General features: G+C 46.8%; 1 protein-coding gene across 2 annotated transcripts in view; it reads left to right on the top strand.

Moving 5' to 3' along the window:
* Positions 1-230: 230 nt before the first annotated feature.
* AHCYL2 (adenosylhomocysteinase like 2) overlaps positions 231-25,681 on the top strand; it is a 151,853-nt gene continuing 126,402 nt past the window's right edge. For both annotated transcript variants that reach the window (XM_058655059.1, XM_058655058.1), the window contains exon 1: positions 231-617. In XM_058655059.1, coding sequence (XP_058511042.1) covers positions 246-617 — 372 coding nt within the window. In that variant the 5' untranslated portion in view covers positions 231-245. The remainder of the gene's footprint in view (positions 618-25,681) is intronic.

Below are 25,681 nucleotides of genomic sequence, written 5' to 3'. Positions count from 1 at the left end.
CGCCGCGGGGCTCTCCCCGCCCGCGCGCGGTGCAGGCCGGGGCGGCGCGCCGTCCCGAGCAGGCGCACTGCGGGCGCCGGCCAGGCCGGGGCGGGGCGCGCTGGCGGAGCCGGGCGGGCGGGCGGAGGCGGGGGGCGGGCGCGGAGGCGATGGAGGGGCGGGCTGGGGGCATGGGGGAGGGCCGGGAGGTGGGAGGCGGGGCCGAGCCGGAGCCGGAGGAGCCCGAGCCGGCGGCGGAGGCGGTGATGTCGGTGCAGGTCGTGTCGGCGGCGGCGGCCAAGGTGCCTGAGGTGGAGCTGAAGGATCTGAGCCCGTCCGAGGCGGAGCCGCAGCTGGGACTGAACCCCGCGGCCTTGAGCGCCATGGTTCCCCCGGCGGGCGGCGGAGACCCCGAGGCTCCGGCTCCCGCGGCCGCCGCGGCCGAGCGGCCCCCGGCCCCCGGCCCGGGCTCGGGGCCCGCCGCCGCCGCGCTCAGCCCTGCCGCCGGGAAGGTGCCCCAGGCGTCGGCCATGAAGCGGAGCGATCCGCATCACCAGCACCAGCGGCACCGCGACGGCGGCGAGGCCCTGGTCAGCCCCGACGGCACCGTCAGCGAGGCGCCGCGCACCGTCAAGAAGGTATTGGGGCCGGGCGCCTCTCGCCGAGAGCGAGGAAGGGAAGCCGAGGGCGCGCGGCGGCACCCTGCACGCCCTGCCTGCTGATCGCGGAGCCCAGCGCCTCCAACCACCGCCACCCGGCCTCCGGGCGGCTCGGAGGGGCATGGAGGGAGCGCTGGACTCGGAGTGGGGAGTCTCCGGGGAGGGGACCCCGCTGTGTGTGTAGGTGGGGCCGGGGGGAGCCTTCCGGGTTAGGGGAGAGTTGGGGTGCCTTCCGCGCGGATGCTGACTTTCTGGCGCCTGGGAGCCGGGCGCTTCCAGAAAGCTGTGCCCCTCCTTGCCAGCTCTGGAAGAGCTCACAGCTTTGAATGTAGCAAGAGATCTCTGCACTCTGGCTTGTCCTCCCTGTTCAGGGGCTGGTCAGCAGGATGGTCAGGCTGTGTAGGAAGAGAATCCCTCCTTGGTTCCTTTATGATCATCTGCAAATGTCAGGAAGCAACGCTGCTCTTGAGGGAGGGGGGTGGCAGGAGACGTCAGGGATTTCTGAGCTGTCAGCTTCTTGTAGGCAGTTTTTTTTTTTTTTTTTTTTTTTTTTTTGCAGGGGGAAAGCTCAAAACTCCCTGGAGAAAGTGTCCCTGGGTGTGCGATGGGTCACCAGTCCCTGCGGTTGCCCAGACTGTGTCTTTCTCTGGAGAGCCCCAGCAGCACAGACGGGAAGGGCGAATGCTGAGGAGGGGAGGGTGTCCCTTGGAACGGTAGTGTGGAGAGGCGCGAGCCGATGTGTGTGACTTGAAGTGATTCCTCGGAACCACTAGGGACGGGCTGTGCGCTGGGCCTGGGCTTGGCTGAGTGGGAACCTTGGGCCCAGCCCACTTTCCCTTGGCTCAGCTCTGTGCTAATGCTTTCATCGCAGCCACTCCACGGAGGTGATAAGACAGACTGCTGGTTTTCACAGTGCTGTAGGGCAGTAGCCTTGTAGTAGGAAACTTCTGGAGAGGTTATGGCAGCCTGGCACCAGAGAGTCCGTAGGTGTGTCGGAAGTCTGGTGCAGGTGTCTAGTTAGTTGCATTGTAACTTTGGTCAAACCTTTTTCTTGTGATTAAGAATCTTTTTGTCTAAAATCTGTAATTTTATTAGATCTCCTAAGGGCAAAAGCATTTCTCAGATTGCTTCTAAAGGATTGAATTTACAGTCAAGGCAGATCTGGGTTCCAGTCATGTGCCTTCAGTGCTAGCTTTTAGGTAATTTCCAAATCCCACAAATCCTGTTTCCTCCTAGGTAAAATGGGATACATACTGAACTTGTTACACATGCGAGGGCTTTAGGAAGTGGCAGCTAGCATTGATTGGGATGACTATTATTCCATTAGGGCTTGGGGGCATGCCATCTTGACTTCTTCTGAAAGATGCGCACAGTTCAGTAGGTCCTAGAAAAGAAGTTGGATGTCACGGGCCGTCATGCCAGAGACTATTGGTCTTAATTCTATCCATGCTTCTTGATTCTTGACCGTTTTCTTCCTTGCTGAAGCACTTCATTCTTGTTTTTTTTTTTTTTCCCCAGCCTCTAAATGTGTGTTCTGTGATGCTGGGTTTACTCAGCAGCCTCAAGGCTGTGGGAGACAGGGCTGAGCTTGCCTTCAGTGTTAATTGTATATGCGCACACCAAAACAAAACAAACCCCACTTCTTTGTGGAAGGCTAAGTAGCTGAAGCTGTGGGTAAGGATGCCGCTGTCTTGCCACAAGGAAGGGCGAAGGGCATTGCTGGACCTCTGCTTGGGGACCTCATGACCCATTGGCTCCATGAAAACTTTGCTTTCCTCAAGTTTAAAGTCACCTCACCAGCAGACTGCATTGTGACATTTTGATTTGTTGGGCATGTCTTGTCTATTTAAACAATCATTCTGACCTTGACTCCCTCTGCTTTTATTTTAGTGTGTGGGGAAGCTGGGGGGACTGGGCTGGAATCGCTGCCTTGGGCTAGGTGACTGTTGGCTGTTATTTTTATCTTGCAGTTGTCATGTACAAGCCTGTAGAAGTCAAGTTTTCGTTGCTGCTTTTCCGTGCTTGTATTCATGCCTCTGCACAGCTTCCTTGGGTCCCTTACTCTGCTCAGCTAGATGTGGGAAGTAAGCTTTTTTCCCCGGAGAACCAGAATTCCCAAGTGGGAGTTACTCAGTTGCATTTTTGGTACTTGTTTCCCTCTTGTAACTCACTTTGTGATGTTTTGCTCTCCGAGCCCCAGGCCGGAGCTGGGAGCTTCCTCCAGGTCTGCCATGTGGGTGCAGGGGCTCTGGCCCCAGGGCCATCTTGGCTATCTTGCGCTGCTTTCGCAGGGCGTTAGCAGGGAGCTGGAGCAGAAGTGGGGCTGCTGGGGCGTGAACTGGCTTCACAGGTGACAACTTGATGTGCTGTGCCACAGTGCCAGCCCAACAAAATGGAGTTTATTGGAAAGTTGTAGCTCAGAAATGTTGAAATTCATGTATAGTTTTTTTTATTACACATTTTTCATGAACTTTTTGAAGACTTCTCACATTTATGTAGAATGTGCCCTGTAACTCACATTCAATGAGTTTGCCAAGCCAAACATTTCTGTGAGAAATAATTTGTGAAATGGGAAAATAAGTTTCACTGTGAAGGCCGTAACCATGACTGAAGGTATTTCTTGTGTTGTGGAAAATGGAGAATTGGAGTGTCAGAGCACAGCAGGAAAAGCATGGTAAGAAAGCATCTTCTAGAATGCAGGTTGGGATAGTAACGCTCAGGCCTGAGGGCCTTACCTCATCTGTGCTCATTGAGGGGAGGCTTAGTGGAGCTGCGTTAGCACTTTCTTGCCCTGAATTGTTTAATCTCTGTTCTGGTTAATGACACATTACCTCAGTGGACTGTCTTGGTGGTAGGCATGGGCGTGTGTGGGAGCAGCATGCCTGCTTTGCTGGTTAAAGTACAGTCTGGCAGTCAGGAAGGCACTTGGCGCTTGGGCTCTTCATAGTTACCATTCATTGACTTTTAATGAGCCAGGAATTATCATAGACCGTTCTGAAATCCTGAGAATTCTATGAGATACAGGTTAAAAATGTTTGTTTTATTTATTTGAAAGACAGAACAGAGAGAGAGAATGTTGTTCCATCTGATGGTTCACTCCTCAGTTGCCACAATAACTAGGGCTGGTGCAGGCCAAGCCAGGAGTCTAGCACCCAGTCTGGGGTCTCCCACACACTGGCAGGGACCCAAGTACTCAACTTGGCACCTGCTGCCTCCCAGGGTGACCATCAGCAGGGGGTTGCATTGGAAACCTAGTAGCAGGGACTTGAACAGGCACTGTGGTGTGGGAGGCAGGCACCCCATACAGTGCCTGTCCTCATTGTCTATGTACTGTGGATGAGGAGGTGAACTTCCGAGAGGTGCCATGCCTTCTCCTGGGTTACATGTGGGGACAGTGGCAATGTAGTGTTTGAACCCACATCTGTTTCTGAAGCCCATGGTCTTTTCCTTGTACTATGTATGTTTTTGATTTTTTTTCTAACTGCTTGGATTGCTGAGTTATGACCTTCTCTCAGAAGTCTTTGAGACTACTAAGTTAAATCTATAATGTGTTTTGGCTAAGGCTTAGGTCATCATAAGACCAAGGTTAAAGAGAACATGTCGGGCCTGGTGGGGTAGTCTGGTGGCTAAAGTCCTTGCCTTGCATGCACTGGAATACCATTTGGGCATTGGTTAATATTCCAGCAGCTCCACTTCCCGCCCAGCTCCCTGCTTGTGGCCTGGAAGAGCAGTCGAGGACGGCCCAAAGCCTTGGGACTCTGTTCCCACAGGGAAGACCCAGAAGAAGTTCCTGGCTCCTAGCTTTGGATTGGCTCAGCTCTGGCTATTGCTGCCTTGGAGGGAGTGACCCAGTGGATGGAAGATCTTTTCTCTCTGTCTCTCCTCTCTGTAAAATCTGACTTTCTAATAAAAATAGATCTTTTTTTTAATGACTTACTTATTTTTATTGAAAAGTCAGATACACAGAGACGAGGAGAGACAGAGGATGATTCAGTCCCCAAGTGACCGCAACAGCTGGAGCTGTGCCGATCTGAAGCCAGGAGTCAGGAACTTCTTCCAGGTCTTCCAAGTGGGTGCAGGGTTCCAAGGCTTTGGGCCGTCCTCCACTGCTTTCTTAGGCCACGAGCAGGAAGCTGGATGGGAAGCAGGGCTGCCAGGATTAGAACCAGTACCCATTTGGATCAAGGAGAGGACTTTAGCTGCTAAGCTACCACACCACCATAAAAAAAAAAAAAAAAGAATACGAGTCAGCTTTAGAAAGAGATCAGAGTTGTACAAATGTAGAAGTTCAAAGAATTGTGAAATCAGGAGAGGGGACGAAGACAACCTTCTGCTGAGGTGTCAGGGCTGCCGCCTCAAACTAGCAGCACTTAAACACAACACTAAGAAAAATCGTCCGTATTTTAAAGGCCATAAAGAAGTCTAGCGTATCTGAGGAATAGAATTGGTCTTCCTGTTCAGCTAACACATTTCCCCTACTAAGCCCCACTTTCTGTAAGACTCAATCTCTGATTAAGTTTTTGGAACTTTCTAGGGGAATGTACTGCTCTGTGCTCCATGGCAGACTAGGCCTTGTGCTCAGAGCATTACATGCACTGTAGTATGTAATGCTTCGAGGAGCCCTCAGAGATAGTCTTATCCTTGTTTTATTGAAGAAGTAGGTTTGGAGGCCTGGCGTGGTAGCCTAGCTGCTAAAGATCTCACCTTGCATGCACCAGGATCCCATTTGGGCAGTAGTTCTTTTTTTTTTATTATTCATTAATTACATTGTATTATGTGACACAGTTTCATTGTATTATGTGCACTGGGATTCTCCCCACCCCTCCCCAAACCCTCCCACCATGGTGGATTCCTCCACCTTGTTGCATAACCATAGTTCAAGTTCATTTGAGGGGCAGTAGTTCTAATCTCAGTGGCCCCGCTTCCCGTCCAGCTCCCTGCTTGTGGCCTGGGAAAGCAGTTGAGGACGGCCCAAAGCCTTGGGACCCATATGGGAGTCCTGGAAGGGGCTCCTGGCTCCTGGCTTAGCATCAACTCAGCTCTGGCTGGTGCGGCTGCTTGGGGAGTGCCTCAATGGATGGAAGATCTTTCTCTCTGTCTCTTTTCCTCTCTATATCTGATTTTCTAATAAAAATAAATAAATAAAAATCTTTAAAAAAAAAAGAAGTAGGTTTGGAGAGATGAAGGAATTTATCTCATGGCTTTATAGTATTGTTGTGACAGAACCCTTAAGTGATTTGGCTCCAAAGCCCCAGACTCTTGCTTTTTGAGTCGTGCATATCTTTGTTCAAAACTTAGGACTGAACGTTTTAAACCTATTTTTTAAATCTGTTTAAAAAATATATTATTTATTTATTTATTTGAAAAAGTTACAGGGAGAGAGGAAAGATTTCATTTGCTGGCTTTCCTCCCAGATGGCTGTGATGGTCAGGACTGGGCCAGGCCAAGACCAGGAGTTGGGAGCTTCATCCGGGTCTGCCACGTGAGTGGTAAGGGCTGTCTCCCGCTGCTTTCCCAGGTCGTTAGCAGGCAGCTGAATTGGAAGTGGAGCAGCCAAACTTGAATTGGCACCGTGTTGGATGCTCATGTGCCATGTCATGATGCCAGCCCCTTGAATCTTCATTTATATTATTTCTTGTGCATTTTTTTGTTAGTGCACTTGGCAAGCAGTTTCTTTTTCTGTGTTGAGCTGGCTGCAGAATGCATCATGTATTTTTGTGAACTTTTTGTAAAGTTTCTGAGAAAGTAGTCCTTATTCTGTGTTTGTGCAGTTTTGAATTATTCACTTTGAGCCTAGAAGAGACATGAGAGCTGTCTGAAGGTTGCTAAGGCTGCAGCTCCACTTGGGTATTTGATGTCTTCAGGAAGACTGCTTAGTGTTCACTTGATTGAAGAACTGGATAGCTCATAAAAAGAGAGTTGCTAGGTCATTTCCTTGAAAATGAGTCTCTTCACCACACTGGGAGAGAGAGAGAGAGATTGAGATTTGATTTAATCTTTATTCAGACCCTTCATCAAGTTGAATTCATAAACAGGCAGTTACTTTCTGGGAAGTTCTTGTTTAAATATTCGCAGAGGTGTAACTGAGGTGACTGGGGGCAGTCTTGGCAGTTGCCTGTTGGAACCACGGTGTCATGCTTTTGGGAGCTCGGCAGTGCAGGGAGCTAGTACTGCACCCTACAAGGTTTAGTGAGCTTGATCAGATATTTTATGAGAACTGAGCATAGGAGAAGGGTGGACTGATATTTTTTTCCATAGGAATTCCTAAGTAAAATGATTGTGATGAGGCTAAGTAGCCCAAGGCATGCTTTTTCATGGTTTTTAGTCTCCCTCTGCTGTATCTGTATCCTGCAACAATTCAATGGCTTGGACACTTGTATTACCAGCTGGTGATTTTCTGTTTTTTTTTTGTTGTTGTTGTTGTTGTTTTTTGTTTGTTTGTTTTTTAAGGGTTTGTCAGCAGAAGTGTATCAGTCGGGTTACCTAGGCTCTCAGCTCAGAGTGTGTATTAAGGAAAATACCAGAGCTGCTGACTCAGCCACTCTTCCTTAAAGCTTTTGTGAATATTGTAGACCTGAGACTAGTAAAACTGGCTTGCATCTTGCAGGCAGATTCTCTCTCCTAAAGCCTGGTGTGAACTCCATTAGTCACCGAGCTGATCATGCTGGTTGTCACACTGACTGTGGCTACCGATTACTGAATGCTTGCCTCTACAAATCATCTCTCTCATCTCTAATTCTCATAGTAAGTTATCATAGATACAAAAATATAGATCCAAAGAGAGGGTAACTTGTTCAGATCTCTGCCAATCTGTGATGCCTTTGGAATTGAGCAGTGAAAAGAAACATGAGTCAAAACAAGGGTGGGAGGTTTTGCCATGCGGCCAGCCTCTGCCGCTGTGAGCGAGCTCCCACGTGACGTCGGCTGAAGCTGCTGCGAAGACCACTCTGGTAGCCCTGTGAGTCTCAGATCTACCTCCTTGATTCTTTCTCCTCCTTCTTTAAAGATATATATTTGTAAGGCAGATTTACGCAGAGAGGAGGAGAGATGGAGACTCTTCCACCTGCTGGTTCACTTTCTAAGTGGCTGCAATGGCCAAGGCTGGGACAAGCCGAAGCAGGAGCCTCTTCTGGGTCTGCCACGTGGGTCTAGGGAGTGCCCAAGCACATGGGCCATCTTGCCCTGTTTTCCTTGGCATGTTAGCAGGGAACTTTATTGAAAGTGAAGCAGTGCCCATGTGGGATGCCGGGGTCTCAGAGGCTTGCCCTGATAGGCCGCAGTGCTGGCTCTGACTAGTCACTTATATAGGGAAGTCTAAACCACTATGCTTCATATCCCTGTTTACTTCAGTCACTGTTGAGCATCTGTTTCTTGGCCTTCCCAGTATTTACTTGTGTCACCACTCTCTTCGACCTTGTTCTTGGCAACTTCTGCATTATCAGCCATCCCTATGTAGGGTCAGTATGAGCATGCTCCAGTTAACAGCCACAGCAGTGGCAGTGTTGGCACTTGGTCTCCACTTTTGTGATGTAAATGAAGCCGCTGGCTTGATGATAGCAGTCATGGCGTGCATCAGTTCCGCTGGTGTTTGTAGCTGTGTGGCCCCTAAGCAGGTTTCCTGCCTTAAAAGCCACCTCCTAATACTTTGTGTGAATTGTTTTTAATCCAGCAGGAGTTGACTTCTGCAGAATTTTGAGCCATGCAGTGTTCAAAGCTAACCAGCTTCCTTCTTAGTTTCTAGCACCTATGGAGCTCAGAGTCATTAAGGAAAATCAGACAGGTAAACATTGCCATATTGATCATCATATTGATTATCATATTCATCATCAACCTCTCTTGCATAATTTACATTTCCTAACAGTGTTACACATTTTTCTAATAAGCTCACTTTCCCATTCATTGTGAATGACCATTACTGTGTTTCTAATCTCTTTTTTTAAAGATTAATTTATTTTTATTGGAAAGTCAGATTTACAGAGAGGAGGAGAGACAGAGAGGAAGATCTTCCATCTGATGGTTCACACCCCAAGTGACCGCAACGGCCGGTGCTGCGCCGATCCGAAGCTGGGAACCAGGAACCCCCTCCGGGTCTCCCATGTGGGTGCAGGGTCCCAAAGCTTTGGGCTGTTCTCCACTGCTTTCCCAGGCCACAAGCAGGGAGCTGGATGGGAAATGGAGCTGCCGGGATTAGAACCGGCACCCATATGGGATCCCGGCGCCCAAGGCGAGGACTTTAGCCGCTAGGCCATGCTGCCGGGCCCTCATAATCTACTCTTATTTCATATTCTGCTTAACCAAACCCATCAGCTTTTTTTTTTTTTTTTTATAAATTCTGATTTTTATTTTATTTCATTTTATTACAAAGTCAGATATACAGAGAGGAGGAGAGATAGAAAGGAAGTAGAGCTGCCGGGACTAGAACCAGCGACCATATGGGATCCCAGCGCATTCAAGGCGAGGACCTTAGCCACTAGGCCACGCCACTGGGCCCCAAACCCATCAGCTTTTGAGATCGTGTAGCAGCCTTGGACCCCACGCCTTGTGAAACAGCAGCCTCCATCTCGGCATCCGTGACAGTACTGGCCTTCATGCTGTTTTTCTGGCTGCTCCTTTTTCAATCTCATTATCCCTTTGTGCTTGGCCTTCGGCCCTTGGCTCTTCTTTCTACTTGAGTCATCCACACCCTTCCTATGCCCCTAAGCATCATCTACATGCCAACAACTCCCACAGTGATTCCTTTAGCTAAGATTTCTTTTATGCATGCCAATCTTAGTGTGTTCAATTATCTGCTTAGAGTAAAACTTCAAAACTTTCATGTCAAAACATGAATTATTTTTATGTCAAATTCTGAAAATATGTTGTTCTGCTTAGCTAAATGGCATTTCCATTCTTTTCTTTTCTCATAAAGTTTTAGTTACGCAAGTAATATTTGATCTATTCGTACAAAATAATTGGATCTGGTGAGGCGGACTCCTTAGCTGGGCCCAGAGCCAATCTCATTGTCCTCTCCAGAGGTGGCCTCTGTAATGAATCTGTCTATCTTTCTATGCTTGTTTCTATGAGTTTACATTTGTAACTATAGTTTTATAGGTTATATGTAGATAAAAGCATAGTATATGTGCATTTTTCATTTATAAAAATAGTAGATCTTGGACCTCCTTCTGCATCATTATATATAGATTTACTTCATTCCTTTTTCCTGCTATATTGATTTGCGAAATCTGTCATCAACTTCGGCATTTGGTTGGACATTTGGCTCCGCCATTAAGATGGCTGTATCTGGGCCTGGAACATGCCTCTGCCTGCATGTGCTAGGATCTCATATGAATGCTGGTTCAGGTCCTGGGTGTGCCACTTCCCATCCAGCTCCCTGCTTGTGGCCTGGGAAAGCAGAGGAGGATGGCCCAAAGCCTTGGGACCTGTTCTGGGAGAGCCAGAGGGTGCTCCTGGTTCCTGGCTTTGGGACTGGGCTAGCTTCGGCTCTTGCGGCCACTTGGGGAGTGAACCGGTGGATGGAAGATCTTCCTTTCTGTCTCTCCTTCTCTCTGTAATCTGCCTCTCCAATGGAAATACATAGATCTTTAAATAAGTAAAGTTGGCTATACCTTATCTCAGAGTACTGGATTTAATTCCCGGCTCCCACTCCTACCTTAATAAGCCTGCTGATAGTGTAGACCAGAGGAGGCCACAGTGATGGCTCAAGTCAACAGGCCACTCCACCTCCCCCCCATGCCTACCTGCTGGAGAGACCTAGAGTAGTTTCAACTCTAGTCTGGGTGTGGCCCAGCTCTAGAAGATGTGGGTATTTGGGGAGTGAACTAGGCACTGGAAGCACTGTGTTCAAATGATTTAAGAAAATAAGCCAAACACATTTTTCTGATGATGCATATTTGACTTTACTTTTTCTTTCTTTATATGTATTACAGTAACAATTTATGCATTCTGTGTGTGTGTGTGTGTGTGTTTGTGTATTTCCCTAGGATAGCTGTCTAAAAGTAGGATTTGGGTGCTTAAAGTATCTGTATTTTAAAATTCACACATGTTGCCATGTTGCCAAACAAATTGTATTACCGGAGCCCAGCGTGGTAACCTAATGGCTAAAGTCCTCGCCTTACGTGCATTGGGATTCTATATGGGCGCCGGTTCTAATCCTGGCTGCTCCACTTCCCATCCAGCTCCCTGCTTGTGGCCTGGGAAAGCAGTGGAGGACAGTCCAAAGCCTTGGGACCCTGTACCCATCTGGGAGACCCAGAAGAAGCTCCTGGCTCCTGAGTTCGGTTCGGCATAGTTCCTGCTGTTGTGGCCACTTGGGGAGTGAATCATCGGATGGAAGATCTTCCTCTCTGTAAATCTGACTTTCCAATAAAAACAAATAAATCTTTAAAAAAAAAGCCAAAAAACCAAATTGTATTACCTTACATGTTGCTAAACAATCCCTTTCATCACACCTTCCCCAATATTAGATAACTGCATCTTTGTTGATTCAACTTATAATGAGGCTAGGAATATTTTTATGTACATATTGGCGATTTAGAGCTTTTTTTTTGTAAGTATTGTTTTTATTATTAAGCATTTGTTTATTCAGGAATATTAGAGGCCAGCTACTGGGGATATGTCAGTGAACCAAAGAAATCAACATCTCTCCTTTGGACTGTGTTTCCATGTTGGTTTGGATTTCTCATTATACCAAGTACTGTGTACATGTTGGTTATATTTTTTCCTCTGTATTTTTTCATACTGTTTTTCCTTCTGTTTTGTTTATGTTTTAAGAAATTTACCCAGTCACACAATTCTTCTCCTTCTTGGCTTAAACACTTTGTACCTTAAAATAACTTTCCCTTCTCCAATTTTATAAACAAATTTCTTTTTATTTTATTATGGCTGTATCTGTTATATTTTTGTCTTCACCCTATTTGCATTTTATTTTTGTTTGTAATTAAGCAGGAGACTATTTGTAATGTAAGATAGCTCTGTTTGTTCCCAAATAAAATGCAGTTGTTTTTTTTTTTACATTTTCCTGGTTTGTTATTTGATTCTTTTTTTTTATTTGTGTTTCCTTTTTTTCTTAACTTTTCAGTGTACACATAGAAGTAAATTTTGATAGTAAAGCATGTTTATTTTATACTTAAGATATCCATGCTTATTTGGAGAAAATGACTAAAAATTACTATCGTAGTGCTACTAATTTAGTATTTATATACCTGTTACTCATAGAAACATTTGTTATTTTAGCCCATGCCCTATGCTGGACTGCATTCTAGAAGAAAATAACTTTACTGCTTTGGAATACTTGTTTAATAATCTCCTCCAATTGTGAGCTTCTTTTGTGCAGAAAAAAAAATTATCTTTTATGTGCCAAATACTACTAAGAGCTGGAATTATGGAATCAGCAAGATAGCATTCTTTCTGTCAAGGAGAGGGTAACAAATGTGTGTGTGGAAATCAGCAAGTGTATTCCCTGGCTTGATAAGAGCAATCCTGAAAGCAGGAGTCACAGTTGAAGAGTTCCCTTTGGAAATGCAAGTGTATCACCCTTGGGAAAATCATGGACCCAGCAGGTATCAAAATAGAGCAGAATCTTTGTGAGGTTTCTTTATTCTAGATTTGCAAGTCTAGAAGTTATAATTTTAATCATTTACCTCTTAAAACTGGCTCTTCACAAAACAAATTTCAAGAGAGTCTGATTTAAGACAAACTTACCCGTAGATTGCACTCAAGCTGAAAATCTACATGGGAGGTCAGCGACCCACACGGGAGGTCAGTGTTTTGTTAGTACGTCATTTAGACCCGGGAGCATTGAAGCTTGTTAGAAACAATCTTGAGACCAATGCTGTGGCATAGCAAGTTAAGCTGTCGCCTGCAGGATTGGTGTTTTTCAGTCCCGCTTTTCCACTTCCAATCCAACTTCCTGCTAATGCATCTTGGAAAACAGTGGAGGATCAGGTCAAGTCCCTGGACCCTTGCACCCAGGTGGGAGACCAGAAAGAAGCTCATGGTTGCTGACCTGAGCCTGGCCCAACTCTGGCTGTTGGGCCATTTGGGGAGTGAACCAGCAGACGGTTCACCTCTCTTCTCTCTAACTGTGCTTTTCAAAAGAGAAACATTTAAGATATTTTAAATTTAAAAAATGAACAATTTTAGGCAACACTAGTTCTGTAGTGTATACTGGCCAGAACCTCAGTTTAATTATTGTTTGTTTAGGATTTTTTTTTAAGGATTTATTTATTTTTATTGGAAAGTCAGATTTACAGAGTGAAGAGACTGAGAGAAAGATCTTCCACCCACTGGTTCACTTCCCAAGTGGCTGTAACGGCCAGAGCTAAGCTAATCCAAAGCCAGGGGGCAGGAGCTTCCTCCAGGTCTCCCGTCAGGGGGCAGGGTCCCAAGGCTTTGGGCTGTCCTTGACTGCTTTCTCAGGCCACAAGCAGGGAGCTGGATGGGATGTGGAGCTGCCGGGATACAAACCGGTACCCATATGGGATCCAGCACATGCAAGATGAGAACAGCCACTGCTAGGCTACTGTGCCAGGCCCAGGTGTAATTATTATTATTTTTTAAATTTTTGACAGAGTGGCAAGGAGGTAGACAGGTATATTGGATTTGCTCATCTACTTCCCCAATGGCTACAAGAGCCAGGTCTGGCCTAGACTGAAGGCAGGAGGTGGAAACTTCATCCACATCTCCCCCATAGGTGGCAGCGGCCCAAGCACTGTTCTGCTTTTCCAGGTACATTAGTAGGAAGCTGGAGTGGAAATACAACAGCTTGGACTTGAATTTGCAGTCTGATAAGGCATGCCAATATTGCCAAGTGTCAGTTTCTTGTGACACAGTGTTGGTCCCGATTTATTTATTTATATGTTTATCTACTTAAACCAGTAGATGAAGGTAAAGTCAGGAAGCTGGAACTCCATCTGGGTCTCCCGTGTGAGTGGCAGTGGCCCAAGCACTTGAGCCGTCACCTTCTGTCTCCCAGGATGCTGGGTTGGCAGTGGAGATGTGAAGACTTGAACCTTCACTCCAGGGTGGGCACCCCAAGTTGGGCCCTGACCAACTCTGCCAAATCTGCTCCTGGGATCTCAGCTTTTCACTCGTTGCTGAGCAGAGGTTGACTTAAGATTGGTCTCATTTAAAGTTTCTCTTTTATAAAACCTTAAATAGGCCAGAAAAATAGTTCAGGGTTTGTGGACTGGTGGAAGCTTGCAATGAGACTTGTAGTAGTATACCTAGATGCAAAAATCGGGACACACAGACCCGAATAAACTAGGGAACACAGTTTACTTATATGTAGAGACCCTGCCCTATACATACAGACAGCAGAACTTCCAGGAGCCCACAGAGGGGTCCCACATCTCCACAGGGAGTCCCCTGCATGAATCCCCAGAGATACCTCCTACAGACTCTCCCCCATACAGAGCCATGCAGGTCATGTGGTTTATAATGATCTATTGGCCAGGGGCAAGCCACTTGTACCACAGTGGTCTCCTGGAGCTGAGACCTTCCTATGTCCTGCAGTGCCCTGGTATAACCTTTATTCCTCACGTATTGTGATCATGCTGTTGTACATACCGGTACTGCCAGTCATATAAAAGTGTATCACATGCATGCATAGAACATAATATTTTATAGAGATAGTAAGTGACTGTGTTGCTGGTTTACTTGTTGTTCACTTTTAAACATTTACTTACTTGAAAGGCAGAGTGCCAGACAATGAGTGGGAAATGGAAGGAGCTTTCATCTACTGGTTCACTCCCCACCTGCCCACAACAGCCAGGACTGCTATGGGCCAGAGCCATGAGTCAGGAACTCCTTCCAGGTCTAGGAGGTGGCAGGATCCTAAATGTGCCGGATTGGAGGCACAGAGAAGGCAGGACTTGGATATGGGATGAGGGCATCCCAAGCAGCTATGTAACCTGCTGTGCCACAGCACCCACCCTGTGTTTATAAACAGTTTGCTGTCAAACCGTATTCAGTGTTACACCAGCAGCAGCTGCAAACAGCCTGAATCCACCGCCTCTTGATTGTGTCAAGGTTCGTGTGGCAGGATTGCATTCCCTGAGTACCACTTAGGCTGTGTAAGTGTGTTCTGTGATGTCCGCACATCGACAGAATCATCTGATGACACAGTCCTCAAAGCATATCCCATTGTTAAGTGACCCGTGATTGCATTTGTATGTCCACACACTACCGCGTAGGTAATGCTTAGACCAGGGATTTGCGTGGAACCTGAGTAGTGATCTCCATAGTTATTTTGAGGAGAACGGACAAGGATCCTCGGTCGGTGCTTTTAACTCAGCCAGAAAATGAAGCGGAAACAGGTCTGCCATTGGACCTGTAGAACAGTGAGTGCTCCAAAAGCCAATTTGATTCCAGTTCCTGTTTCTGGAACTGCTGGTTCCTGGGCATCGTTTTCAGTTTGATGTCCTCGCCATGCTTTGGAGGAAAAGTTATTCCCTTGTTTTTTTCTCTCAGGAGCTTGCATTCCTAAATTGCTGGTTAGAGTTCCATGCTCCGTTCCCCTTGACGTTAATTAATGCACTCCATGGTATGCATGAGTCACATGAATTCCCCCAGGATTGAGAGACCCAGAAACATATCTGTGTGGAAGGACTCATGCTGTGCTTTCGTGGGCGTGTGGCTCTGAGGAATGCAGAGGAAAGATTACAGGAAAAGCAGTCAGGATCCCAACTGTCGGATCATTCATTGTACAGGCTTGCCTGAAAAGTTGTGATGAAACTTAAGGATGGGGCCTGGTGCATTGGTTCAATTGTCTAATCCTAACCCTGCAAGCACTGAGATCTCATATAGCTGCTGGTTCATGTCCCGGCTACTCTGCTTCCCTTCCAGCTCCCTGCTTGTGGCCTGGGAAAGCAGTGGAGGACAGTCCAAAGCCTTGGGACCCCGCACCCGCCTGGGAGGCCCCGGGGAAACTTGACTCCTGGCTGCAGATTTGCACAGCTTTGCTCACTGGGAGGGAGTGAACGAACGGGTGAAAGATTTTTCTGTTTTCTTTTCTCTGTAAATCTGCCTTTCCAATAAAAATAAATAAATCTTTAAAAAAATTCTGTCTCCTCCTCTCTGTTTCTCTACCTTTCAGGTGAATAAAGACTTAAACAGAGCGGCAAATATAAGTTCCTAAAAGACAGAAGTTTTTCTCTCGCTGCTTTATGTGTATTTCATTTAACCACAAGCCTGAGAGAACTGAGAAATGAGCCCAATTGAACAAATGCTATTTTACAAGATTTTCCTGAGGTTTTTTTTCTTTGAAGCTACAGAGCCCAGTTGTTGGTCCAGTGTGTGTTTCCCTGGTGCGCTGTGTCTTATCCTTTGTCGGCTGTAGTTCATGGACAGCAGCACTGGATTCCCATGGCTGGGTGCTGGCAGTCCAAGCTTGGGGTCGGGGTCGGCTGGTCCGTGCCTGCCGAGGCAGAGACAGGACAGCTCTGTCACTGTGTCCTCCTCAGGAGGGGAGTTTTGGGACTGTGTTTCCAGGAGCATGAATCTCGTTCATGAGGTCAGCACCCTCATGACCTGATCACCCACAAAGGCCCTCCTGCGAACACCATCACAGGGGAATAGATGTTAGCTGACGGATTTGGGGGGATTGAGTATTCATAAGCGTTGAATGTATGATAACAAAGCATTCCACTTTTTTTTTTTAAGATTTATTTATTTATTTTTATTGGAAAGTCAGATATACAGAGAGGAGGAGAGACAGAGAGGAAGATCTTCCATCTGCTGATTCACTCCCCAAGTGGCTGCAAGGGCCAGAGCTGAGCTGATCTGAAGCCAGGAGCCAGGAACTTCTTTTGGTTCTCCCACGCGGGTGCAGGGTTCCAAGGCTTTGGGCTATCTTTGATTGCCTTCTTAGACCACAAGCAGGGAGCTGGATGGGAAGTGAAGCAGCCGGGATTAGAACCTGTGCCTGTAACGGATCCTGGCAGTTGCAAGGAGAGGACTTCAGCCACTAGGCTGCTGCACTGGGCAGAATGAGAGAGAGAGAGAAAGAAAGAAAAAGAGATCTTCCTTTAATGATTCACTTTCTAAATGACTGCAAAGCCTGGGCTGCATCAGTCTGAAGCCGAGAGCCAGGAAATCCATCTGGGTCTGCCCTGTGGATGCTTGAACTGTCTGCTGCCTCCCGGGCACAGTGGGATGGAGTTGGGTCTAAAGCCGAGGTGCTAGGGCTCCAACCAGCACTCCTGTACAGGATGGAGGCATTACAAATAGAGGCTTACTCTGTTGTCCCCTAATACTTGCTGCTAATTAAGTTTTTAAGGAATATTTGCATATTTTATTTGTTTAAAAGGTAAATTCATAAGAGCTAGCCAGCCAGCCAGAGGCCTGCTATCTGCTGGGAATTCTTGCTGCCTCCCAGGGTGCGTAGTAGCAGGTGGCTGGAGTCAGGAGTGGCAACAGGACGTGAACCCAGGTAGTTACAACTGCTGTGCCAAACACCTGCCCACGTTTTTTTGTTGTCATAAAGTAGACTAATTAATTAACATTTTAGCGTGTTAAAGTATATAATTCATTGGCAGTAAGAGCATTTAATGTGTAAATCATTACCAATGCTGTCCTCAACACTTCCGTCTCCCAACAAAAACTGGACGTCTCTATTTTACCTTCTGCCTCTGAGGTTTCCTATTCTGTGTGCGCCAAATAGGTGGAATCTTACCATGTTTGTCTTTTGTGTCTGGCTTATTTTATTTGTATACTATGTTCTAGGTCCATTCATGTTACAGTATGTAATAGAATTCCATTCCTTTGAAAGTTTTCAAATATGTCTCTAAATATGTCCCAAAAGGACAAGTATCATATGTTCTCTTCTGATAGAAGGCAACCTTCACACAAAATACAAAACAAATAGATATATACAGTATATACATGTATTCTCACAGATGAATTATTTAATCTTTACCAGGAAGTAAAGATACATTGCAGTATGCATCTCTACTTCTGAATAAAAGGAAGACTCGCAATGAGTGGTTAAATATATCTTGATAATATGATCCTTGATTTTCTATCATTGTCTATTCCTACTTGAATAGCACCCATATGGGATGCTGGCACTGGGAGGTAGAGGATTAGCCAATTGAGCCATCCTATCAAGCCCAGCTTCTCCCCTTTAAAGGACCCAGGTGGTGGGTGTTTGGGGATTCACAGTCAGACTCCTGGAGCCCCAGCCTGATCTGGAAATGAAAGAGCACTGTATAAAGGGCCGGGTTTTGCCACGATGTAGCAGAGGAGCAAACGGTGCCCTTCTTAGAACACTTATAAATATGAATTCGTTCTTACGGTACCACTGTGGCAAGCATTATAGTTTACTAGTGGAAAGGAAGAATAAAATGAAATTCAATTAATCCTTGCTCAGTGTCGTTAAGCTCTCTCTGTAGCACTTGTCCAAGGCTCTAGAGAAAACTGCTGAAAATATGAAAAAGGCCAAAGAAACACGACCACCACCACTGCATTTTGCTAAGACAGTATTTATTTTTTTCATTTCTGTAAAAATAAGTAATTTGAATTTTAAAAATTGTAATAGGGCCCAGCACAGTGACCTAGCAGCTGAAGTCCTCACCTTGGCATGTACCAGGATCCCATATGGGCACAGGTTCTAATCCCCGTAGCCCCGCTTCCCATCCAGCTCCCTGTTTGTGGCCTGGGAAAGCAGTGGAGGACAGCCCAAAGCCTTGGGACCCTGCACCTGCGTGGGAGACCCAGAAGAATCTTCTGGCTCCTGGCTTTCGATCGGCGCAGCTCCAGCCATTGCAGCCACTTGGGGAGTGAATCAGCGGATGGAAGATCTTTGTTTCCACCCCCATCTCTCCCATTCTGTAATTCTATAAAATAAAAGGTAAATCTTAAAAATATATATTTATTTGAAAGGCAAAGAGGTATAGAGCTCTTTCATCCACTGCTTCCCCAAATGCCTGCACAGGCTGAGGCGGAATCAGACCGAAGTCAGGAGCCTGGAAGTCCCTCTGTGTCTTCTGCGTGAAATGCGCCCACGGTGCAGGTTAGCAGAGAACTCGAATCAGAGATGGAATAGGACCTGGAACGCAGCTGTCCAGGATGCCATGTAGGCCCTAAGTGTGTCTACCATGTTGAAAATTCCTGCCTCAGTAATACATATATTGTTAAGAAGGGAGAAGAATGCATTTTTCAAAGTGTACTTGTTTAAGTTTTAATATTTTGTGAATTTTCAAAAAAGTAGAAAGTTAAAATTAAAGAAACAAACTGGTGATTTATAATTACATGCTTTCTGTTTAAATATTATAGTTTGGTTGAAACAAATGCAAGGTAAGAAATTGAATGAGAAAAAAATAAATGCATTGAGATTGGTAACAGCACCAATTAATTAGTGAAATACAAATAAAATCACTAAAGTTCATTTAATTGGTCTTTAAAAAGGTGTCAAAGTATGGACATACAACAAGATATAATGTGCAGCAACTAGTTTTATTTCAACTTTTATTTTTAAAAAAAGCAAAAAATGTACTTTATTGTGTTTTTAATTCAGTATGGATGAATAGCATTTTAGAAGTAAAGAACACTTAAATAAGAAAAAAAGGAAAATAAACTGAATGAGAATTGTTCTTCTGTAGTTCTTTAACCAAATGTTTGACAGAATCATCAAATGACCACTTAAAATACTGTCAAAAAAGAATTTGAATTCAGAACTAGTGCAAATAGACAATGGCTAATCCTCTATATCCAAGTGTCAGGATCCCATATGGACGCCAGTTCCAATCCTGGCTGCTCCATTTAGCATCCAGCTCCCTGTGTGTGTCCTGGGAAAGCGGCAGAGGAGGATGGCCCAAGGCCTTGGGACCCTGCACCCATGTGGGAGACCCGGAAGAAGCTCCTGGCTCCTGACTAAAGATCAGCTTAGCTGCCACTATAGGGGCCATGTAGGGAGTGAGCCAGTGAATGGAAGATCTTTCTCTGTCTCTCATTCTCTCTGTAAATTTGATTTTCCAATAAAAATAAATGCTAAAAAGATTAATTTTTTTAGCTTTAGTGTATAAAATATTTTAGCTTTAGTGTTTAGAGAGGCCAGGGTTGTGACATTGCAAGCTAAGCCTCCACCTGCAACATGCTGTTTCATCTGTTTGGGGTGTAAACTGGCAGATGGATGATTCTCTCTCTTTCTCTCCTTCTCTGTCTGAAAATCTGCCAGGTCTGCACCCCATCCTTGCTCTCACTTGTGCCAGTGTGTGCTGTAGACTGGCCCAACCTGGCCTGCCGCAGATCTGGCCCACATATATGCTGATGGATGCTGTGTGCCAGCCTGACCTTCCCTGCCCCTAGCCCCAGCTCTCATGTTCACCAGCAGGAGCTGTGGCCTAGCAGGGAAGCTCTCTGTGTTCACCTACCAGACCCTCTATCTGCAGTGGATCTTGCGAGAGTTGGTGCGTGCTGTGACCCAGCCTAACATGGTCAGCCTCCAGTCCTGACATTTCCCAGCTGGTATCATGGCCTATCCTGACTGGCCCACAACCATTTTGGCTCTCCTGGGTGGCTGCTACAGCCTGACCCACCCTAGCCTACCCCCAGCCCCAGTTTTCATGTGACCTGGTGGGTGTCATGGCCTAGTCCAGCCTGTCTTAAGCCCATTGCTCTTTTCAGCACCAGTGGGCACCGAAGCCTATCCCAGTCTGGGTCACTCCCACCTCAAGCCCACATGCATGGCAATGGGTGCTGCAGCCTTGCCCAGCCTGGTCTGCCCTTAACCCTGGCTCTTGCACTCACCAACGGGAGCTATGCCTACCAGGCTGGTTCTCAGCTCTGATCTTGTGTGTACTGGCAGGTGTTCTGACCCAGCCTGGCACTGCCCGCCCATAGTCTTAGCTCTAGCTGGTGGATGTTGCAACCTAGTTTAGCTACGTGCAGACCATAACCTGTCATGGCTTTTATGCGTGCCAGGGTGTGCTACGGCCTTGGCCAGCCCAGCTTGCCTCCAGATCCAGCTCAGACAAATGTAGAAGAGTGCCCCAGCCTCGGCACTTGAGCTCCCCAGTGAGAGCTGTTGCTTAGCAGGGAAGTTTCTCAAGTTCCCCTGCCAGACCCACCCCCAATGCCAGATATCATGCATAGCGGAGGGTGCTGCAGCCTCGCATGGCATAGTCTGTCCTCAGTTCAGGCCTTTGCGGGCCTGGCCTCTTCCCAGCCCTGGCTCCCACGAATGTGCTAAGTTCTGCAGTCTAGCCTGGCTTGGCCATCACCACCCCAGCTCTCTTGCAAACCAGTGGGTGCTTGCAGTCCCATGTAGGCAAGCACACTGATCTACAGAATCTGTCCCCAGATCTGATTCCCTTGCCTCCTGGTGGGTGCTATGGCCCACCCCCTGCTGAGACAGTTGAAGGCAACTACTGTGGCTTAGGCCAACCAGGCAGACCCCCTAGCCCTGGCTTTCATGTGTACTGGCGGGTGGTGGGCAGCCCTACTTAGCGCAGCCCTGGACTTCCACATGGGCAAGTAGCTTGACCTGAGCCAGACAACATGTCCTCCAGTTACCATCTCTAAATGACCCTGTCTCAGTTCCTTTGTGTAACTACAAATGTAGTGGCCTGGTCTGTGGAAGACCCAAGAAGTCATTCCTCCCTTGTTCCAAAAAAAAAAAAAAAAAAAAAAAAAAGGCAGCAATGTTGGTGCACTGGTGTTAGCCCAGAGGAGTTAGCACAGAGTTGGCATTAGCCAGGCCCAGGGTGCCCACCAGCCTCTAACTGCTTTTCTCTCACCATGTAACATCTGCCCAGGCAAATGTAACCTAGGCAATTGTCTTCACATTGGGAAATGGTTTTTTTGTTGTGTTTTGTTTTTTTCTAAGATTTATTTTCTTTTTATTTGAGTGACACAGTTGCAGAAAAAAGAAACAGGGAGATCTTCCATCTGCTGGTTTACTTCCTAAGTGGCCGCAGTAGCTGGTTCACTCCCTAAGTGGCTGCAGTAGCTGGAGCTGAGCCCATCTGAAGCCAGGAGCCAGGAGCTTCTTTCAGGTCTCCCACGTGGGTCAGTGTCCCAAGGCTTTGGGCCGTCCTTGACTGCTTTCCCAGGCTACAAGCAAGAAGCTGGATGGGAAGTGGGGCAGCCAGGACATGAATCAGCACCCATATGGGATCCCAGTGCGTTCAAGGCGAGGATTTTAGCTGCTAGGCTGCTGCACTAGGTAATTCCTTTACTGCTCCACTTACTGTTTGTTCTGTTTGGTTGCTGCATCGATGCAGAATATAGTAGCCTTACGATTTTTGTCTGATTTAGATACTACTTGCATAGCCAGTGCTATATGCTATCATTCTTAGAAAGTAATTTTTACTGATAATTCACAGGAGAGACTTTTCAGTTTCCTTTCAGACAGCGACCTTTTATGATTGTTATGTATTTGTGTTATTTATCTTGCTTCCCCTGCAAGAATCTCTACAGATAATGCTGGCTGTCAGAGGGTTTTCTGCCGTAACAGGAAGGCCTCGTGCAGAATGCAGTAGGGAAACCAGCAGTCCTTACCTATCAGCAGTTTTTGTTGCTGGGGCAAAATCCTTTTGTAGGTCATGAACTTTTGAGTAGCCTGAGTTTTGAGTTAACTGAAATTTAGGTTTTTGGCTGTTAAGTTGTACCACCCAGGCCCCAGATTAGCAACTGGAGAAAGGAACCACAAAGGAATTAAAGTAACCTTGGTAACCATTATAATGTAAATGAGCCTTCTTGGGAAGGAAGTGGAGAGCGTGGGTGCTTGTTCGGGTGTTTCTTTATTACAATAACAACTAGAGCTGGCTGGTTTTTGTTAATTTAAAAACCTGGTAGTACTGTTCCTGGGTCACCTTTGACTACTGTGGACCTTATTTTAATTTTTCTGAGAAGCTCATATTATCTGTAATATGTTTGTAAATGAATTTGCTATGCTTATCCCTCTGCCCACCTGTTAATACCTCCTTTTCCTTCACTACCGTCACCTGTTTCACATTGCCTTCTGGCACTCCCATGGCTGCAATTCCAGCAGCAGGTCTTTGATAACCAAAGGAACCCGACTGGATTTCTGTGTGTGTCTCAGAGCCAAGATTTAGCTTATGAGGGCCAGGGTTGTGGCACTGCAAGTTAAGTTAGTATCTGTGGCAGTGGCACTCCATAGGAATCTCTGGGCAGCTCCACTTTGATCTAGCTTCCTGCTGGTGTTCCTAGGAAAGCCATGGAAGATGGCCAGAATTCTTGGGCACTTGGCACACATGAAAAAGCCCAGATGGAGGAACACAGGTGGACCGCACTCCTCCTGGCTTTGGTCTGGCCTAGCTGTAGTGACTGTGGATGGAAGATTCTCTCTCTCTTCCTCTCGTTCCTTCCCTTTCTCTTTCCACCATTCTCTCTGTACCGCTGGCTTTCAAACACATAAACCTTTTTATGGTAGAACAGGTGGTGCCAAGGCTACTGCTTTTTCTTTTTTGTCATAATAGATTTTTAGAAATGTTTGATGATTACGTAGTTGAAAAGGATGCATGCCCATGTGGACCACCAGTTAGGATGGCAAGGGTCAAAAGGATGGGGGAGTGGATGACACAGCTGCTTTCGGTCTCGCTGTCTATTTGTCCTGTATCTCGGTGGGTGGGTGGAGGGAGTGTGAGGAGGGAAGGGCCGCTGTCAGCAGCCTGACCACACCGGTACCCAAGGATGCGGGACGGCCACTTGATGTCTTCCTAGAGTCCCAGATGTGGAGTACGTTCTGATAATTCTGAGATGCTGTTGACCTTGTAGCTCCAAGGTTGAGGAAATCCCCCCAAAGCCCATTGGCTGGCACAGTTCACCTCAGAGTCTCGACTCACCCAGGTGCCTGCTGTTGAAGCTTGGTCAGGAGTGTCGTCCGTTTTGTTCTGCCCTCCCTGGTGTTAGACATCTTCTGTAGGCCTCAGTGATCTGCCATGTCCCCCAAGTGCAGCTGTGCGGTCTGTCCACTGCACGGGGTTCAGCAGCTGAGAAAGCCTCGCTCTGACGCATGCACTGCGTGGTCAGAATGCACATCCTGTGATTTTTCCCCGAGTTGGACTTTAGCCACTAGGCTAAGACACCAGGCTTGATCCTCTACTACTTTCCTAGGCACATTAACAGGAACCTGCATCAGAAGCAGAACAGCCAGAACTCAAACCGGTGCTCCAGTGTGGCATGCCAGCATCCCAATAGTGACCTAACCTGCTGCGTCCCAATTATACTATCGTTCCCCAGTCCCCGAGCAGCACCGTAACCCCTGTTCAGATGCCTGTGCCTCTTTTTTTTTTTACTGTATTGTCTGGTTTAATAGATTTATATCAGGTGCAGTTTATACATTATCTCTCAAATCTTCTCCTACACGTACTCCGACTTTAGCCTAGCAGCTAAAGTCCTCGCCTTGAATGTGCCAGGATCCCATATAGGTGCAGTGCAATAGCCTAGTGGCTAAAGTCCTTGCCTTGCATACACTAGGATCCCATATTGGCACTGGTTCTAATCCTGGCACCACCGATTCCCATCTAGCGCCCTGCTTGTGGCCTGGGAAAGCAGTGGAGGACGGCCCAAAGCCTTGGAACCCTGCATCCACGTGGGAGACCCGGAAGATGATCTGGGCTTCTGAAGGCTTTGGATTTGTGCAGCTCTGGCCATTGCGGTCACTTGGGAAGTGAACCATCAGACGGAAGATCTGAATCAAGCTTAAGCCAGGAGCCTAGAACTCAATTCAGTCTTCCATGTGGGTGGTAGAGACACTAGCACTTGAGCAGTCACCTGCTTCCTCCAGGGAGCTGGCTTTAAACTAGTGGGCCTGGAACTCAATGCAGGTCCCTTGTGTGGTGGAGGGACTCAAGTCCCTCAGCTGTCACTGCTGCCCTGAGGCTGCACACTAGCAAGAAGCCCAGTGGGAAGCAGAGCAGCGACTCCAAGAGCTCCCGTGTGGACTGTAGGCTTCCAAGCATTGGCTCAAGCCCTGCACCAAATGCTCACGCCAGTTTGCTTGATTCTTTTTTTTTTTTTTTTTTAAGATTTTATTATTATTGGAAAGCCGGATATACAGAGAGGAGGAGAGACAGAGAGGAAGAACTTCCATCCGATGTTTCACTCCCCAAGTGAGCCGCAACGGCCCATGCGCGCCAATCCGATGCCGGGAACCGGGAACCTCTTCTGGGTCTCCCACGCGGGTGCAGTGTCCCAAAGCATTGGGCCGTCCTCAACTGCTTTACCAGGCCACAAGCATGGAGCTGGATGGGAAGTGGAGCTGCCGGGATTAGAACCGGCGCCCATATGGGATCCCGGGGCGTTCAAGGCGAGGACTTTAGTCACTAGGCCACGGCGCCGGGCCCAAGTTTGCTTGATTCTTAATTCATAGTTACATATTCTTCCATGTATTTACTATATAAAATAATTTGTAGTAGTACATTTCTTTTAAATATTTATATGAAAGATAGAATTACAGAGAGATGGAAGGTAAGACAGAGGTAGAGAAATAGCTGCCATGGCTTGGGCTGGGCCAGGCAGGAGCCAGGAGCCAGGAGCTTCCTCAGGGTCTCCTGTGTGGGTTCTAGGGGTCCTAGCACTTGGACTTTTTGCTGCTTTCCCAGGCTATCAACAGGGAGCTGGATCAGAAGTGGAGAGCTGGGACTTGAACCACTGTCCTTATGGAATACCATTGTTGCAGGCAACAGCTTACCTTGCTACTCATATGGGGTGCTGGCTCCAGTGCATAGTTTTTAAAATGGACATCAAAAGATACTTTTGATGGACACAAAAACATCTGAATTTCATTTACCATTTCTTATTCCAATTTTTGTCTCTGTTCACTTTCTAGAAGGGTAGTATTTTTACGTATTTAGCTAATGGAAAGTCTGATTCAGATCCTCTTTCTTCCGCAGTTATTCACTTATACAGTATCTGATGGGAGAAAGGTCAAAGTTTATTGAAAAGGAAGTAGAACTCCTTAGGAGACTGTTAGGTATCTCTTCACGCTCTGTTTCTCAATGGACACGTCCTCATTGTGTAGTCTGAGTCACCCTAACTGAAGGATTCTACCTTCTAATGTAATGTCAGTCTAGACATGT

The sequence above is a fragment of the Ochotona princeps genome, chromosome 25 (assembly GCF_030435755.1).
Source record: "Ochotona princeps isolate mOchPri1 chromosome 25, mOchPri1.hap1, whole genome shotgun sequence".
In the NCBI taxonomy this organism is placed as follows: domain Eukaryota; kingdom Metazoa; phylum Chordata; class Mammalia; order Lagomorpha; family Ochotonidae; genus Ochotona; species Ochotona princeps.
Note: the sequence above shows the minus strand (reverse complement) of the source record. Positions and strands in the feature narration are given on the sequence as shown.